At 33.3% G+C, this 16,430-nt stretch overlaps 1 protein-coding gene across 1 annotated transcript in view; it reads right to left on the bottom strand.

Annotated features, from left to right (window-relative positions):
* Nucleotides 1–5,433: 5,433 nt before the first annotated feature.
* The window catches only part of LOC149798340 (uncharacterized), a 29,413-nt gene continuing 18,416 nt past the window's right edge, over nt 5,434–16,430 (bottom strand). The window contains exons 2-4 of the mRNA XM_089963482.1: nt 12,863–13,033; nt 9,638–9,730; nt 5,434–8,772 (exon numbers count right to left, since the gene is read on the bottom strand). Of these exons, the coding sequence (XP_089819608.1) occupies nt 8,288–8,772; nt 9,638–9,730; nt 12,863–13,033 (749 nt within the window). The 3' untranslated portion in view covers nt 5,434–8,287. The remainder of the gene's footprint in view (nt 8,773–9,637; nt 9,731–12,862; nt 13,034–16,430) is intronic.

Below are 16,430 nucleotides of genomic sequence, written 5' to 3'. Positions count from 1 at the left end.
ATACATAAGGCATTGTCTCAACTGCGCCACATAACTACGATCTTTCATTAAGCATCATGAGAAATATACGTCTGACATCGTCTCAATCCTTATTTCTCGATTAATACTAAGTTTCTTCTCTATAAATGCTTTATTATGGCAAACAATAATTAATACCCCTTTATCCCGCATTTTTGTATTCAACAAAAGTCAGACAAAATTAGTAACATTAGACAGAATAACCTACTATAAATGGATTTTGATGACTTTATTAGTTCGTATCATTTGCTGTGAAGAAATGCAAATATTCCAACTGTATAAACATGGTAGCCAAAGCATTCAATATGCTATACACGAAACACCTACTTATTGGAATAATCTGGTCACATTCAAAGAATCCATCTATAATTTCAGACACGAAATTTTGCTCACATTACCAAGGTTATACTCCACGCGTTAAAAAACTAAGAGAGGACAACAAGTTTAGTGTAAAGGAAATAACCAGATTAAATTCCGGAATTATTTGCTTAAGCAATAAAGAAGAAAGAAAATTTACATATATACAAATATAGCTGCACCCGCATCTTCCGAGACTGCTGTCCATACACAGTCAGATGAGACAATTAAAAGGAGTCTGGCTGAGAGCATATTCATTGCATTGCTTTTACCATGCTGTAAGATCAGATATAATGCCTGAATGAGGGTAACTTGTGGTATATTTTATACTTCAGACAGGATATAAATATGACTTAGAACACGTACGTCTGTGTTCGCTTGCTTTCATCTGATAGCCAGTTGTGCTGGTTCTTTTCAGCAGACGTTTAATGACTTCAATAGCTGAATGTATAGCAAGAGAGATGTTCATGCGGTTGATTAACGCAGTTCATATATCAAGTACCAGAACCTCTTGCAGTGCCAACATCAAGGGTAGATATATTTTTCTTCTACATTTGTTTTATGTTTCTGTTTAACTTTTAAAGATTCTTAGTGAAACAATATCATTTATGTTCGAGACCAGTAAGATGTATACATTTTTTTTATCAAAACCACTAGCCTTCATTGAAGTATCGTAGCTAACAATTACAAGCGTGGGATGGGTCATGGCCTGAGAGCCATATGAATTCTGGTTGTACTGATTCTTTACCGCAAATTTCAAATGAATGGATAATGCCAAAAGTTTTACTCAATATTTAAATCAACCAGACAAAATAATTTATTTTAGTGAAAAAATCTTAGATTACACGTGCGTTTCTTTGCCTTATAGTATAGGGTGATTAGGATTTACTTTATGTCTTACGTTTTTTAATAAACACTGACTGCATTATAGGTGCTTTCCAAGCAATCTTAAACTTACTATTTTTTGGTTATAAAAGAGAAAAAATAAACAACAAAGGCCAACTGTGATCACTTGGTTGACACGTCCCTGTGTCCTTGAAACTTTTTTAAGCACACTCAAATAGAAGTGTACAAAGGAGGAACTTTTTCTTTTAATGATAAAAAATTAACTAGAAATTCAGAAAATCGTCTATTACCTAGCACATCACAGGTAAGATCTGTAGCCTTCAGTATGTTAGAGAAACTGAAAAGCTACACAAAAGGATCAACCTTCATAGATCTGATTGGATGACAAAGAAGCTGTGCGAATGCCCGGTGGCAGAACACTTCTCCTCCCCTGGCCACACTTTGAGTGACATAAGACTTAGTGCAATTGCTCACAACCCCAACTGGAGTTCTAAAACCAGGAAAGAAAAGGAATCTTACTGGATACGCCGCCTTAGAACATTGAAACCAAGCTGTTTAAACCAATAAGACTAGAAAAAAGACAACCATGCACAAATAAAATTATCTTTCGCAGCCGATACATTTTCTTTTAATTAATCTCTAAATTTACTTAGTAGCTTATAACTACTACTGTAAGAATGGAATATGTGGGATACAATTTGGGCATACATAACTTTACATAAAGGAACAGATATCATTATGGCTCATCAATTTCTAGGTCAATAAAAATATTTTTCAGCATCCTCAACAGGTTGAAATAAACTATTTGAAACATAATACATTTAAAGGTTTAATTCCTGTAGAAACAGCCATGTAATGTTTTGCAAGCAACGGTTTTTGTATTTGATTTGTTTCTCTTGTCTACGTTTTGCATTTGCATTTTAAAAGGACTCATTAAGAGTCGAAAAGCGCTCAGGCCAGTTAAATTCTAGTTTTGCACTGTTCGTTGTCAGTTTATTGCATATATATATATATATATATATATATATATATATATATATATATATATATATATATATATATATATATATATTCATTCAATGTTTGGGTAAGTATTGTAAATACAAACAGAAAAAGGTAAAATTATCCATTGAAAGAGAATTAAATTCATATCATAACAAAATAGTAACATTACCAGCTGAATTGTTTTGACGAAAGAAATTGATAATTGATTTACATTAAGAAATATTATGCTAAGGTGCCAATCCAAGCTCAAGTGCTTAATGTTAAAATGAAAATTTCATGTCAAATCGGATGCTAAAAATACAAAATTATTATCCGAATAGCGACCACCAATACTTATGTTAACAATAGAATCATAGTGAATGTATGTTCTATCTAATGAATAAGGAATATCTGGTAGATTTATCCTGTGATAAATGTTCCAATCAAAACTGAGCTACATATCACAATTACCTGTTGACAGAGCTCAGCGGCAAGTTTTGTCCAATATTTGTCCTTATAACTTCGAGTTGAATATTTATGGGTGATTAGGCTCCCTCTTCGTCACGTAAATCCAAATAGACGATATAACTTGATGTTTTATTTTTATCATAATCTTTCTCATAGTTATTACCTCATGTACATCTCTTTTAACCAACCATTTATATTCCACCACTTATTTATTTTTCTTCAAATAAATGCTTGCATATACCTGATAATTTATGTCAATCATATTTTGACCTGAAGACCCATGCAGTTGATGATAACTATTTATGAAGAGCTGGAGTTAGTTATTCTCATTTAACATCGTTCATCTATTGTAACATATTAGCCATGACCATGAAATCCTCCTATATTTTCACATATAAATTTATCCCAAACATTTAGAGCATGATTACAATTACCATCACTTACGGACTCATTTTAAAAATTGAGCAAAAATTGCTTTTATTCCAAATGAACTAAAATCTTATTAATTCTTATCACAAAATATTTTGGTAATCTTAAAATCATCTTTTTAAATATTTCTCCAAGACTGCCTGAAATGAATTGAAAACAATCCATATATTCTAACTGTCCTATTTGCAATTGTATGTATTGTTCCATATCATTGCAATACAAAAAATTCTGTTCTTAGAATAGTTGGATATTTCCTTTATTATTATATGGCCGTCACAGCTTCTTAGGTTCGAATTTACTGCCGGTATTTTATTTTTAAATATAATTATTCTTAATATAACTGTAGTGAGATATTGCCTTGTAAATTCTTGTCACGTGACAATGATCCCCTATTTTGTCTAAACCAAACTCTTTCTTCCACATTCATGAAGTTGTTTCGTTTGTGTAAATATTAACTATCATTTTTCAGTCGTATATTATAACGCTGTCGCCATTGGTTGGTGATATATTATCTCTTACTATTTTTGCATGTTTTTCACATTCCAAACTCAGCATACATTAGAAATATTGCTAACATCTGATTTGGAAATTTGTTGAATTGTAACATACTTCCATTTACCAAACATTCAACTCGTGACCCTCATTCACATACATCTTTACAATACAATTTTGTCGTCTAATAGTTTTTGTATGCCAAAAAATGTAAACAGTATACGCAGACAATTTTGTATCTTTTTTTCTTTAAAAGATAACAATCTTTATGAAACTTCCTGTATCCAAGCTATTTAAATAATATATTTGTTTTCTCTCTTTTGCACAAAACGATACTTTTAACAACTTGGTTATCTACCTTTATACAATGGAATATACATTTTCTGATTTATACAACTGTTATTGTGTTTGAATTTCCTTATTTGGTTTCTACTTTAATACTTCCATTTCTTCTTCGTCTTTTCTTTTCTTCTCAAAAGACATTTACAAAAGTCAATACCTTACGTAGCTTGGTTGTCTAGGTGAAATGTATTTTTCATAGTTTAAAAAATCAGAAAGTTTCTTTTGATTTTATTTCTTAGTCCGATTTTCTTTTATTACAATCGATTATCAGTCTCTTCAATCTTGTTATTTCTCTTACGTCATATAAACAATTTTTAGAAAATATTCTTTGACTAAGATCACATGTCATATTATTCATAAAAATGTTTCTAAAAAACTTTCCCACCTTGTATATGTTGTTTCTTTGACAGAGATTATATTGGCCTTCTTGGGATCTCACTGAAATTGAAACAGCTCATAATATGATTGGATAATTTACTTGTTATTTTCTACACCCTTTAACTGCGTCTTAGAACTATAGTTTGTTTTTTTGACAATTTTTAAAAATGTTATTTTCTCAGTTTTATGTTTTTATTTGGTGCATTTCACATTTCTGTTTATATTCCTAGCATTGTTTCCTATTTTGGAGTTTGGGTTTATGACTGCATACTAAAAAGTTTTGAAGAATATAAAATCAGATGGCGGTGGATGATCCGGAAAAGTCGGTCGGGAAGAATCAGCTGACACCACTAATATAAACGATCTTAGATCAGTCGAGAATGGAAATTAATAGAGAAATTCAATATTGTTAAACAATTTACACAACACTTTTCTTCTTTCTACCCACTCTTCGATCAAAAATTATTTACTTTATCAAATATGTCCGTTTGTGGTGTTCCTCCGTTCTTGATATGATCTGTCTTGTATATACTTGAATGAAATGACATCATAAAAATAAAATTAAAGGTCGACATTGTCTTTAATGTGAGAAACGGAAAAAATAGCAAAATATTGTCCGTAAATTGTCAATCGCTATTTTTGTTAAAAGTGCATGTGTCAAAAGTTTATTTTATGTACTTAAAATATGTATGTATGTATGTATGTATGTATGTATGTATGTATGTATGTATGCATGCATGCATGCATGTAGGTACATATTTATAGAAAAAGATCGGTAGGTGCAACAATATTTGGCTTTGTTAAATTGAGCGAGTTAGTGTGAAAGCTTATCCGTCAACTGAAAGCCAAAATATTGCAATTCAAAAATTGTCTTTCATAATTATCATATGATACATCTGGCTGGAGACAAGTTCCAAACTGAAGACATAAAAAATACAGCTCGCAGAAAGTAGCATGGATGCTTGTTAAAAGATGCAAACAGCAGCTTGTCTGAATCATATCCTAGTACTTATCCTTGCAAACTTCAGGTTAGACTTTGCTGAGAAAAGCTGTAGTTTGTCAATGAGCATATGTAGGTATGATAAGTCATTCGTTCAAATACATTATATAATAGTGATATACAGAGAAAATATCGTTTTATTTTTCTGTGAGTAAATATGATTTAAAGGTCTTTCAAAACACATTCAACATATGTAAACATATTGCTTTTCAAATCCTATTATATGGGTATATATTGTGCTGCTTGCAGGACATATTTCTCACGTTCTACAATGACTAGGGTAATGTTTGTTACAGCAATGGATTTTAGGATTGCAAGAAGATATGATAGGCGCCATAGAGCGCAGGAAATGTTTGCAATTGACCATGCCATCAACATCCGCGTTTTGCTTAGAAAGACAGTATTCATTCAGAAATATAATCGTAATACTAATAGTATGATCTTGATAGAAATTTTCCGATTTGAGTATTACTGGTTTTCTTCCTACGGATTTAAGTTTGAAATAAAATTATTATTATTATTATTATTATTATTATTATTATTCATCTGATGTTATTTATTAATTAAAATGGAGACCTTTTTGCTGCCAGACCCACCCAGTCACATCATCCTGACACCAGGTCGGCTAGTTCTAACACTAATCTCTTAATGCTGAGCAACTATCGACACAGCTATAAGTACCATTTTTATAGGTCTTTGTTATGACTCAACCGGGCTTCGAACCTACGACCTCCTGCATCCAAGGCTGACGCTCTAACCACACATGCCACCAAAGCAGTCAGAACCAGTACTTAAGAAAATAAACTTTGTTTATGTTTATGCTTAGACGATTCAAATTAGCTGTTATTATAACAAAAAGGATAATAAATCTGTACAATGAAGAGTTGAATCATTCTAAAAGCAGACATTACATGTAGATGTAATATCGCTTCACATAAAAACACGGCTACAGTTCCTTGCATTAGGTAATCTAGTTCTAATTCCGAATACAGTACGGCCATAGCCATATAATTACTTATGCTTTCCTTTAACTTCATTACAGTCATTAGAAACTGGAAAATGAAGAAATTTTGTCAAGTATTGGTAAGGGCAAATCATTGTTTTAAAGCTGAACAAGTGATCGGGAAACGAAATAGACAAGTCCATAATTGGTCGTAGAATTCTTCATTTTTTAAACTTCTGTTTTATATTGTTAACTAGTGAAAAATCACATGCCTCAATTCGTTTGAAACTATATAAGTGAAAGCGTAAAAAGATCATTTAAAAAAAGAGATGAGGGTCATTTTAACCTACCGGTTAGAAAGATTATTTCTCGAATGGAACGATTCCATACTTCATATTGATCCTTGCTGACATCCGTTTTTATGGAGGATCTCAAATAGGTTATGATTTAATATTTAATTTTATAAATTGACTTGAATAGTTTCTAGCTTTTCAAGGCTTTAGGAAATTATTCAGCGAGTTTCGTAAATTTAATATTAAATCATTGCCCACTTGATATCCTGTTTATCGCATAAGTTTTAACAGAAATAATTTAGAGAAAAAGAAATAATAAATTCGTATATTCTGGCTCAAATATTGCACCTTTCAGTTATTGCGCGAAAGAGAGTCCCAAACGCTAGTTTAATTTATAATGAACAGTAGCCTGTAAAAGTAGATATTTGGAATAATTCAAAGAGCAATCATCCTTCCAAATCAATAGAAGATTTGACACATACGTCATTTATCCAAACCAATATAACATTTAACAAACATATTACTTGACAGGTACATCAACACTGGATTACCGATGGAAATTCATGTGTGACTGTCACATCATACATTCGGTTTAACTTAGACGTGCCACATTATTGGATTTGGAACAGTGCTGTAGTTGAATAACATTTTATTTGTTGGGAGACAGGCATTGATCGGAATCCATTTTGAAACAGGCAAGTTTATTTACTCATACAGATCAACATTTAAACCACACTTTTTTTTATAGGGTTGTGGTTCTAGTACCAGGTTACGGCCCACCAGATCTCTGTTCATTGACCGATACCCTTAATTTTATTTACCAGTGGGGTAAGTTGGCCATATTTCGACAGATTTAACCTTTTCTCCAAATGCCCCTTGGTCAATTTATTCAAAAGACAGCCGCCAAAATGTTGATGGTATGAGTAACATGAACAATTTCCAGAAGGCGGGGTACGGAAAATACTCACAGTCACGGCTAATCATTAAAGAGAATACCACACAAGACTTTCAATGGCTTATTTAGACAATCTGATTCACATCACTTGATATGTTAACGTGTTGATCTATCAAAACCATTAAATTGTACACACCGTTCGTAATGTGTATATCTCTGTGATCAGTACCATTGATACATCGCAATATAAATACTGACTATTCACATGATTGACGTCGCATAGGTTCGTCAAGCTGGATTTACAGAAAAACTCACAAATGAACCTTTGGTGAAAAATACTTTGTGCAAAAGATATATCCTCTCGGCTCGATCATTCGATGACTCACAGAATATCATCAAAAAAATTAGTGTTCAAAGAGTTGTTATAATATTGGTTGTATAAACATTAAACTTCACCTTTAAATTGTAAACCGATTCATCATCAAGCTTAGAAACATGTGGCTGTGCCTAGGCAAAAGTCTTAGCTTTGGTACATTATTTAATTCTTATTCACTTCAGTATACATGTATATGTTTCTTACGTTCTGATTTGAATTTTATGTATTGGATTAATGTAATTTTGAATCGTTTTCATAAATCCTCAAGTTTTGGCAAAATAATGTCATATTTGCATTTTTGGCGACGACCTGAACGGGATAATTGTAGAGTCCAATGCAATATTGTTTAATTAAATGACAATACAATAAACAAAAACTAACATTATCTACACTTATCATCTAGTGATCTGAGCAACGGAAATAACTTTTCACGGTTGATTACAGTAGTGGCAAAGAATCCGATTGGTTATTTAGAGCAGACGACACATGCGAGTTCCCGCCCGTTGACATATGGTGGACATCGCAATGCGCCGCATATGACATCCACGAGGTATATCATGTGACCTTGTAGGTTGGTTATACCGCCATCGATAGATTCCGGGTCTCCGTCCAAACACACGTACTCTAGCGGTGAAGCATGACCGTAATACATTGAGACGAGGTAACCCGAATATTCAACCGTCCATCCTGAGTAGCAGTTTGTTCTCCCTGGGATCATTATAGAAGAAGAACGAGTGGTTTGGCAAACAGCACATGGAACATCATTGTTTAGAAGGTCAGGCGAGAAAGGCGTATAGGTACCTCCTATCTCATATTCTGTACCATACACACGAGCTCTGTGATCACCGTCGAAAGTACCGTCTTGATATTTAGCCCATGTTGGATCTTCTGGAAGGCAAAGATTATTTGGACCGTTTCCCGTCTGTCTGTGTTCGGAGCCAGCCATATATCCTGAATTTAAAAAAAAATCATAACATGAAACAGAAGTCAGTAATCACTCGTATCTGTTAATAGATGACGTGAGTGTACTATGAGATTTGTAGACTTTCCAGACTTTCGACAGTACATTATGCGCCCTCTGCGGAGTAGAATCTGACTGAGTTCTAATCTTAAATCCTAATTAAGTATGTACTCGAATTTATATTGGAATATAATCGGCTGCCCCGACCTCAACGAACACTTTCATGCAATGTTATGCCTTTCAGGGGTAGCTAGACCTGTACATAATGGTGATGTTAATAGGGTGTCACTGCGGTCCTAAACAATTTAATTGACTGAGGGACCTGACTCCAGAAAATTGCAGTAAGCAGAATTTTAAAAACGGACATGAATGGTTTTTTAAAAAGCATATTCGACATTATGTACTAGAATATTGATTGACCATAAGACAGAAAGAGATTGTTCAAAACTTCTTGATGGTCAGTTTCCACATGATGCAGACAACTAAATACTACAAGAAATATCGGTGCAATGATTAATGATAACTGCAGATGGTTTTATTTTTTGTATGTATGATATTGTAATTAGTTCAGCCAGATGCAAATGATCTCACTTTTCTAATATTACAAAGTTACTTTAATTCATTAGAAAACCAATTATACTAGTAGGTAATTATTGTCTAATACAAATAGTCGTTCTCTAAACTGTATTCTAGCATTAGAAAATGTGTCTTATATTTAAAAAAATAACGTTTCTAATGTTAGAAAATGAGATTAATTTATTAATATTAAACAATAACAATTATCTGGTAGAAATCATGTCCTAGTAAAAAAGAATGTTTTTTTTTTTATTTACAACCGCTTGCTGTATATTTTACCTTTATATATCAACTCGGTACCATTTCCAGGACAAACGGTTCTGCCCCATCTGACATAAGTCATACCGCCACCTGGAAACGTCGTACTACTAGCTGAAAACACAAAAGAAAACAAATTGAAGCCATACTGAAACTGCATGTTAAAAGTGTCTATATGATGAATATTGGCATCAGTCGGAGCACAAGAGAAATTTAACTTTGTGTGATTGTATAGGGAAAACTGGAAATTGATATTTTATGAGGTAAATAACAATTTACCACTGGGAGACACTTTGGGCCATATTTATTACTAACATGACAAAACATTTTTGTGATACAGGCCTGATTTCTTCCTAAAAATGGCCGCCAATGTAAACATTTCAGATATGGTCTCGATGTGACCAACAATGTTAAACTTTTTGGAGGTTTTTAACATTCAATTTCATTCGTCCCATTCGTTGCCCACCATATGGTGATTGTGTTTGGGATTTGTGAATAAGAGAATCAGTGTTGACCAAGTGTTCTTGAACTTATTTGTTGAATATTTTGACGAGAAAAGTGGTCTGAACTCCAACTACATTCTAGACTTGAGTAGGATTAATAATTAAATGATTTCTAAGTAAACTACTTCCCAATTATATTGACCCAGGTAATTTGGCCGTGAAAACAAAACATAATATGCTTTTAGTAAACACATCCACAGAACTGTCACTTGGTAATGTTAAAAAAATGATTATACACAGTTCGATAGTTCTTGTCTCAAAGAATTCACTCGATGTCAAAGGATTACTATCAAAGGAGATTCTAGAGGTTGACTGATGTTACTGGAAAGAGTTCTGACGTATTTCGAAGAAGATGATCAATATGAATCCTGAGTAAAGTAGCCCGGAATTATCCCCTTATTACTCGGGCAAGTAAAATATTCCTTTAACTCTTCTCCATTCATGTTTTCCAATAATTAGATATAGGGTTCACGTAAATGTACTTGTCCGTTGTCAAGAAGCAATTCTGTAGCCCTTTTGGGTAAATAACCTTTGTCGAAAAGTGCTATTTGTTTATCCAACGCGAACCCATCTCCAATGTTTAACGATTCTTTCTTTATTCTAGTCCTTGATATTCCAAGCAATATACCAAACAAAACCATTTCATTATGAAGTGTCAATTCTTTTGAAGCACATCGTGATTTACAAATTTATTTTGTAACACATCATGATTTACGAATTTTATAAAAGTTAGCATGCCCAGAAGAAGATGTAGGTGTGTTTAACGGTTGGCAGCGTCTACTCCATTTTATTGTCGATGATTTGTGAGGTTGTAATCCAACTGCGTGGACATATTTTCCAACGAACTTTCACTTCTTGGAGTCGGCGGTTTCCCACCTTACGTGTTCTTTGATCGACAATGCGTTCAATAATGTACAAGTCGTCATCACAACTGGTCACTCGTTCTTACTCGGGCAAGTAAAATATTCCTTGGCAAGCTGTCTGGAAAATTGAACTTGCCCTTTCGAAATACTAAAGTGACCCAAACATAATATCCCATCATAAGGAAAAATAAGGTAAAAATAAATAATGGATATTTTTAAAGAAAGCACGCTATATTTATTTTAACTTGGGTTATTATCATTTTGGCAACTAAAAAGAGTATGCCGATAATTAAAGTTATCATATATATATATAATTAAATATATATAAATATATATAATTAAAGTTATCATATATATATATGGATAAGGTCAAGAAAGGGTTTGATATAGCAAGACTTTTAAGCAAAGGGTAGATAGATAGAGAGTTTGCTTAGAGAAAATAGCTTGTACTGGAAACCTAAACAAACTTTATTATTTCCATATATACTCATTACTCCATGATGATTGGAACTTTATTGCACGTTTTGTAGCATAATACTGGTTAAGTATGTTTAAAACAGCTTCAATTAGAGCTATAAACTTCATCAACTACATCAGCAATAATAAAAGCCATCCTGTTTCTAGCGTTAGAAGTATGATGAAAACTGAAGGATTTATAAATATTATATATACATCAAAATATTTGACAAGCTAACGCTTGAAAATGAGAACCTTTGTTTTTACGTATTTAATTTGTTTGCCAAGCAGGAAGTATGTATCCTGCAATTATGACGTAAATAACAATCATTGAACAGAGTCTGCGGTTATGCGTTTTCGGTACATCAATGACGCATTGGAGAAATCCTCCTGGTGATTAATTTTTAGAGCTGTGTGCTTTTGGTTACAAACACACCTGTCAAAGAAATCTCACTAGCTAATTTACAATCGGCACCTATCCACCTTAAAATCGACGACATGCATCAAAATAATGTTTGACAAGCCGATTGTTTGGAGTGCGTAAGCTCACAATCTGCTTGAGACCAGCATAAGAACCTGAAAGTCTGCGAATCATTGATACCTACAAATATTACGATTAAAATGTAAATCACAAGTTACAATATGACAATTTATTCTTTATTTGTCAAAACTTTCGTTAAATAGTAAATATTCTCATGATCATATCTGCGCGAGAAAATACGAGACTAAACTGACATTGACTACAAGATAGAAATCATCAGCAACGTATGAACTAAAATTAATAGATGAATGAGGTACATGTAGACACTAAATGGAATACGACCCTTCTTCACCCTCCACCCTATCACTCATTTTTAAAAAAAAAATTACCTGGGGCATGTAACATGGAAAATTTAGATTGCTCGAGCTGAATTTGAGTTTGTCTTACAAAACGAATTCAGTCCTATCTTCTATGTATAGAAATCAGCAGCTGCCCTCGTTGACCTTGGGGTTCTAAAACAAATAACCGTCCTCAGACTAATGTTGTGTTTTCAGACACTGCAGCAGTAAAAGCAATATTGGGTGTGACCAAAGGTAATATTCCCTTTGAAAGGTGACTCTTAGAAGGGATTCATAATCTGGTATATTTGTAAGATGTGCAATAATGTTTGGCGCCTCCGATGTCATATATATATATATATATATATATATATATATATATATATATATATATATATATATATATATATATATATTGGGTGTTATGTTTTAAGTGAAAACATACATGAATTTATAGAGAAATAAGGAGAAAGAAATAAATATAAATAAAGAAAAAAGGAAAGAAAGGGTTGGAGACTGACAGAAAAAAGGCTAAAGACACACACACACACACACACACATACACACAAACACACACTTGGAAAGATAAAGGAAGAGGTCATTACCATTTGTGTCCCTTTGATCACATCTTCTGTTCAGTTCCTCAACTTTGAACATCATTACCTCAAGGTCGTTCTGTAATTTAAGTCGCTTGGCTTTCTCCTCCTCAAGTTGAATACGAAGAACTTCCAGATCTGTTCGACCCACATTTTCCAAGATGGCTGTCCCTACATGGGCTATTGAAACAATTAAAAGCAGAAGTCTGGTTGAGAGCATATTCACTGTATTGCTTTTGCAAATCAGTAACATGAGATATATTAACTCAGACAGGGCAACTAGTGCTTTATTTATGCTGCAGACAGGCCACCAATGTTTTGTGAACGCATACATATAACAGTTCCAGCGAGACTTGAAGCTTAAAGAGGGCTCTATTTATAATACGTACAGGACATCGACGTGGTTTAGAGCACATGCACCTGCGCTTGCTTGATTTCATCTGATAGCCAAATGTGCTAGACTTTTAATGACGTCCATCGCGAATGCTCTCACAAATGAATATAAGGAAGATATTATTCGTTTGAGTTAAATATTTCATACATCAACTACCAGACCTTCCTTGCATTGCCGACACAATGTGCCTGTTTATTTTTCTTCTCTGTTTATTTAGCATTTTCGTTTATTTTTTAAGAATCGTCTAGTTAAAGACAAACATTCGAAGCTGGTAAAAAAGTATATATTCATTAACACAAGCTCTTACCTCCATTGTTGCCAAATGTTGCACTTAATGATTACAAGCGCTGGAAGGACAATTGCCTGAGGCTCGCTTGAGCCTTGATATTGCTGGCTGTTTTGAGTGTTATTAGGTTTGAGTTTATATTTCGTGCTTAAAATATTTCATAAATTAGATGTCAGATGATGATGGAGGATTCAGAAAGGTCCCTTGGTAAACATCTTTTGACACCACTGAATATATACGGGTCTAGGTCAATAGAGAATGTCAGTTTAATCGCGTTCATTTGGCTGGTAAAACACTTTGCATGTTATTTTATGTATGTATGTATGTATGTATGTATGTATGTATCATATAAGATAGATTGTGTGTTATGATTAAAACATCACGTGATTAGGGTCAAAACGGATCAGCGGCCGCGTAAAAAAATTGTTTATGACCAGAAGTGGATTTTTAGACCGAAAGTAGACATTTTTTAACAGGAAGTCGATGTAAATTTGTTAGACTATGAGACGTGAAGAGATTTTACATCCGATGGTTTGGGTGTAAAATATAAGAGCGTAAATACTACCTTATTTCATACATGTTTTAATAATCTGTATAAACAATAAACCCACTCCTAAAAGAGAAATTAAAATAATTAAATTAGAATATAAATAAAAATTAAAAATTAAAATAAAATAAAAATAAACAATATAAATAAATAAAATCGATTAAATTAATATGAATTTAATAGAGATAATTCTTTTTTTTTAAATAATAAAATTAAATAAATCAAAATAAAACATGAAGTGTCATTAAGGGAGAAAGTGTACCGCTTTCGCATTCCATCAAAGGGATAAAGATGGGTTCAACCCATTCCTGTTCTCCCTTCCAAAACGAATGAACGGGATGGGTGGTACAACTTTAAAGAAGAGGACTGATATGTAAAGCGGAAGATGAAATAGTTTGAACAATTTCACATATATAGCAAAAATATAATCTCGATGTATTTTAAACAGGAATATTGTCAGTTCCTGCTGCATATTTAAAGAGGCCCAACCTGGAACTGTACCATCATTCAATAGCAGTCAAATTAAAATATCAGGAATTATTTATTAGTATAAATTTGAAACTATTGTGTGTAATTTCGAAAATGTCTACATAGTCTTCAAATTAAAAATTGCGGTTATATATATATATATATATATATATATATATATATATATATATATATATATATATATATATATATATATATATATATATATATAGTAATAAATTTGGTGAATGCGCATTTGGTTATAGCACCCCGTTTTAAGGAATTCTTAAATTTTTGTGATTACTTGTCTGATTATTGGAATTCGGTGCAATGGAAATATTCTTTGGCCCGAAATAATTAGCCAATTACTAGGAGCGATCGTCACGGAGTAAAGTGTTAGTGAGTTTCAATGATACCTTCGTTCAATAGTAGTGGATTCATGTCCAAACCGAATGGGTGTCGATGGAATAATAAAGTCCCTACTAAAATCTAGTGGTGTACATTGGTGGCGTGACTGCAATGGCAGTATTTACGGTAGGAAACCGGTAAATTAATAATGAAATCAATAAGAAGGGACTCGGGATATTCCGTTTATGTCGGCATGGTGGCAAATGTAGTGCAGTTATACTGGCAAAATGTGCCTGGAAACCATGGGTTGACTGGCCCTGGGTATCTTAGTTATAATAGTTCCCTTTGTTTCGGGACAGTTGCATAGTTTCTACGGCGAGAACTGCTGGCGGTACGGAACCTTAACGAAGAGTGGCTGTGCTTTTGTGCGGTTGGTGGATATCTCTTTAATCTGTGGTCTTGCATTGATTAGAGTAAAAAGTTATGGTTAGAATGGACACGTCGGGCTTTCTGATTTACAAGTGAAGTTGTATGGAAGTCTTTGGTAAATTTGGGGGTTAACTTACGACTTCTAGCGGGAATCGAGCCAGGGTTTTGACACCGCTCGATCAAGTAAAGACCCCTGTCTTGTCACTATATATATATATATTTATTTATATATTATATATTTGTCTGCCATCATCACTATCGCTGGTCAAAATGATCGAATTCGACACTGGGGCCAAACGTTTGAGTACTGAAAGTAGCGATTAGGAATGGATGATCATTTCAAAGTACCGTTAAGAAATTAGATTTAGTTGAGGTTGAAAATAAGATGCTGAACAGAATGTTTAGCGATGAATTCTCAAATGAAGAAGGTGTGCAACGTGACACAAAATATAATAGAGAGGAAGAGACCAAATAATTTGCCTCTGAAATCTTAAATGAAAGTAAGAAGACGCCGTGGGAAAGATGTCCAAATGCAGGGCATTGTTAGAAATGCTATTGCCTTCGGAGAAAATGGAAATTAACATCATTACCTCCATATAATTCAACACTGATGCCTACCAAGTCACAGAATGGTTCGTTCTGTGAATGAGATACACTTAATAGTTCAGACACAACTAGAGACAGAGATTTAATGAACAATAACTACGGCTACAACATTTAATCTTCAACTGTGTTTGCTGCCCGGCCGCTATATGCTGAAAGTTTTGGAAATTGAAGAACAGAAACACATGCTTAGACTTCTGAACCGTATTTACACTCCATTTGCACCTTTGAATACGTTAGGAGATTCATCATACTTTTATGGAATCATTTCTGTATCCTTCCTTCTTTCCGTCCTTGAATAGGTTAAACCGGGAAGAGAAAACATTTAGGTAGTCCCCGTATTTACGTAGATATATCTTTTTATCATTACTTCAATGAATAATTTTGAGGAGGTTACCTTGACATAAATGTTTCTGGATCGGTCCTTCCCTGGGGTATTCCCTTGAGGTGAATATTTGTGCTTCCAACATTAATGCTTAGCAATTTGTAATTAAAAATATAT

Source organism: Sinohyriopsis cumingii, chromosome 6, assembly GCF_028554795.1.
Source record: "Sinohyriopsis cumingii isolate HCF-2022 chromosome 6, ASM2855479v2, whole genome shotgun sequence".
NCBI classification, from domain to species: domain Eukaryota; kingdom Metazoa; phylum Mollusca; class Bivalvia; order Unionida; family Unionidae; genus Sinohyriopsis; species Sinohyriopsis cumingii.
This window is presented reverse-complemented; position numbering and strand designations above follow the sequence as displayed.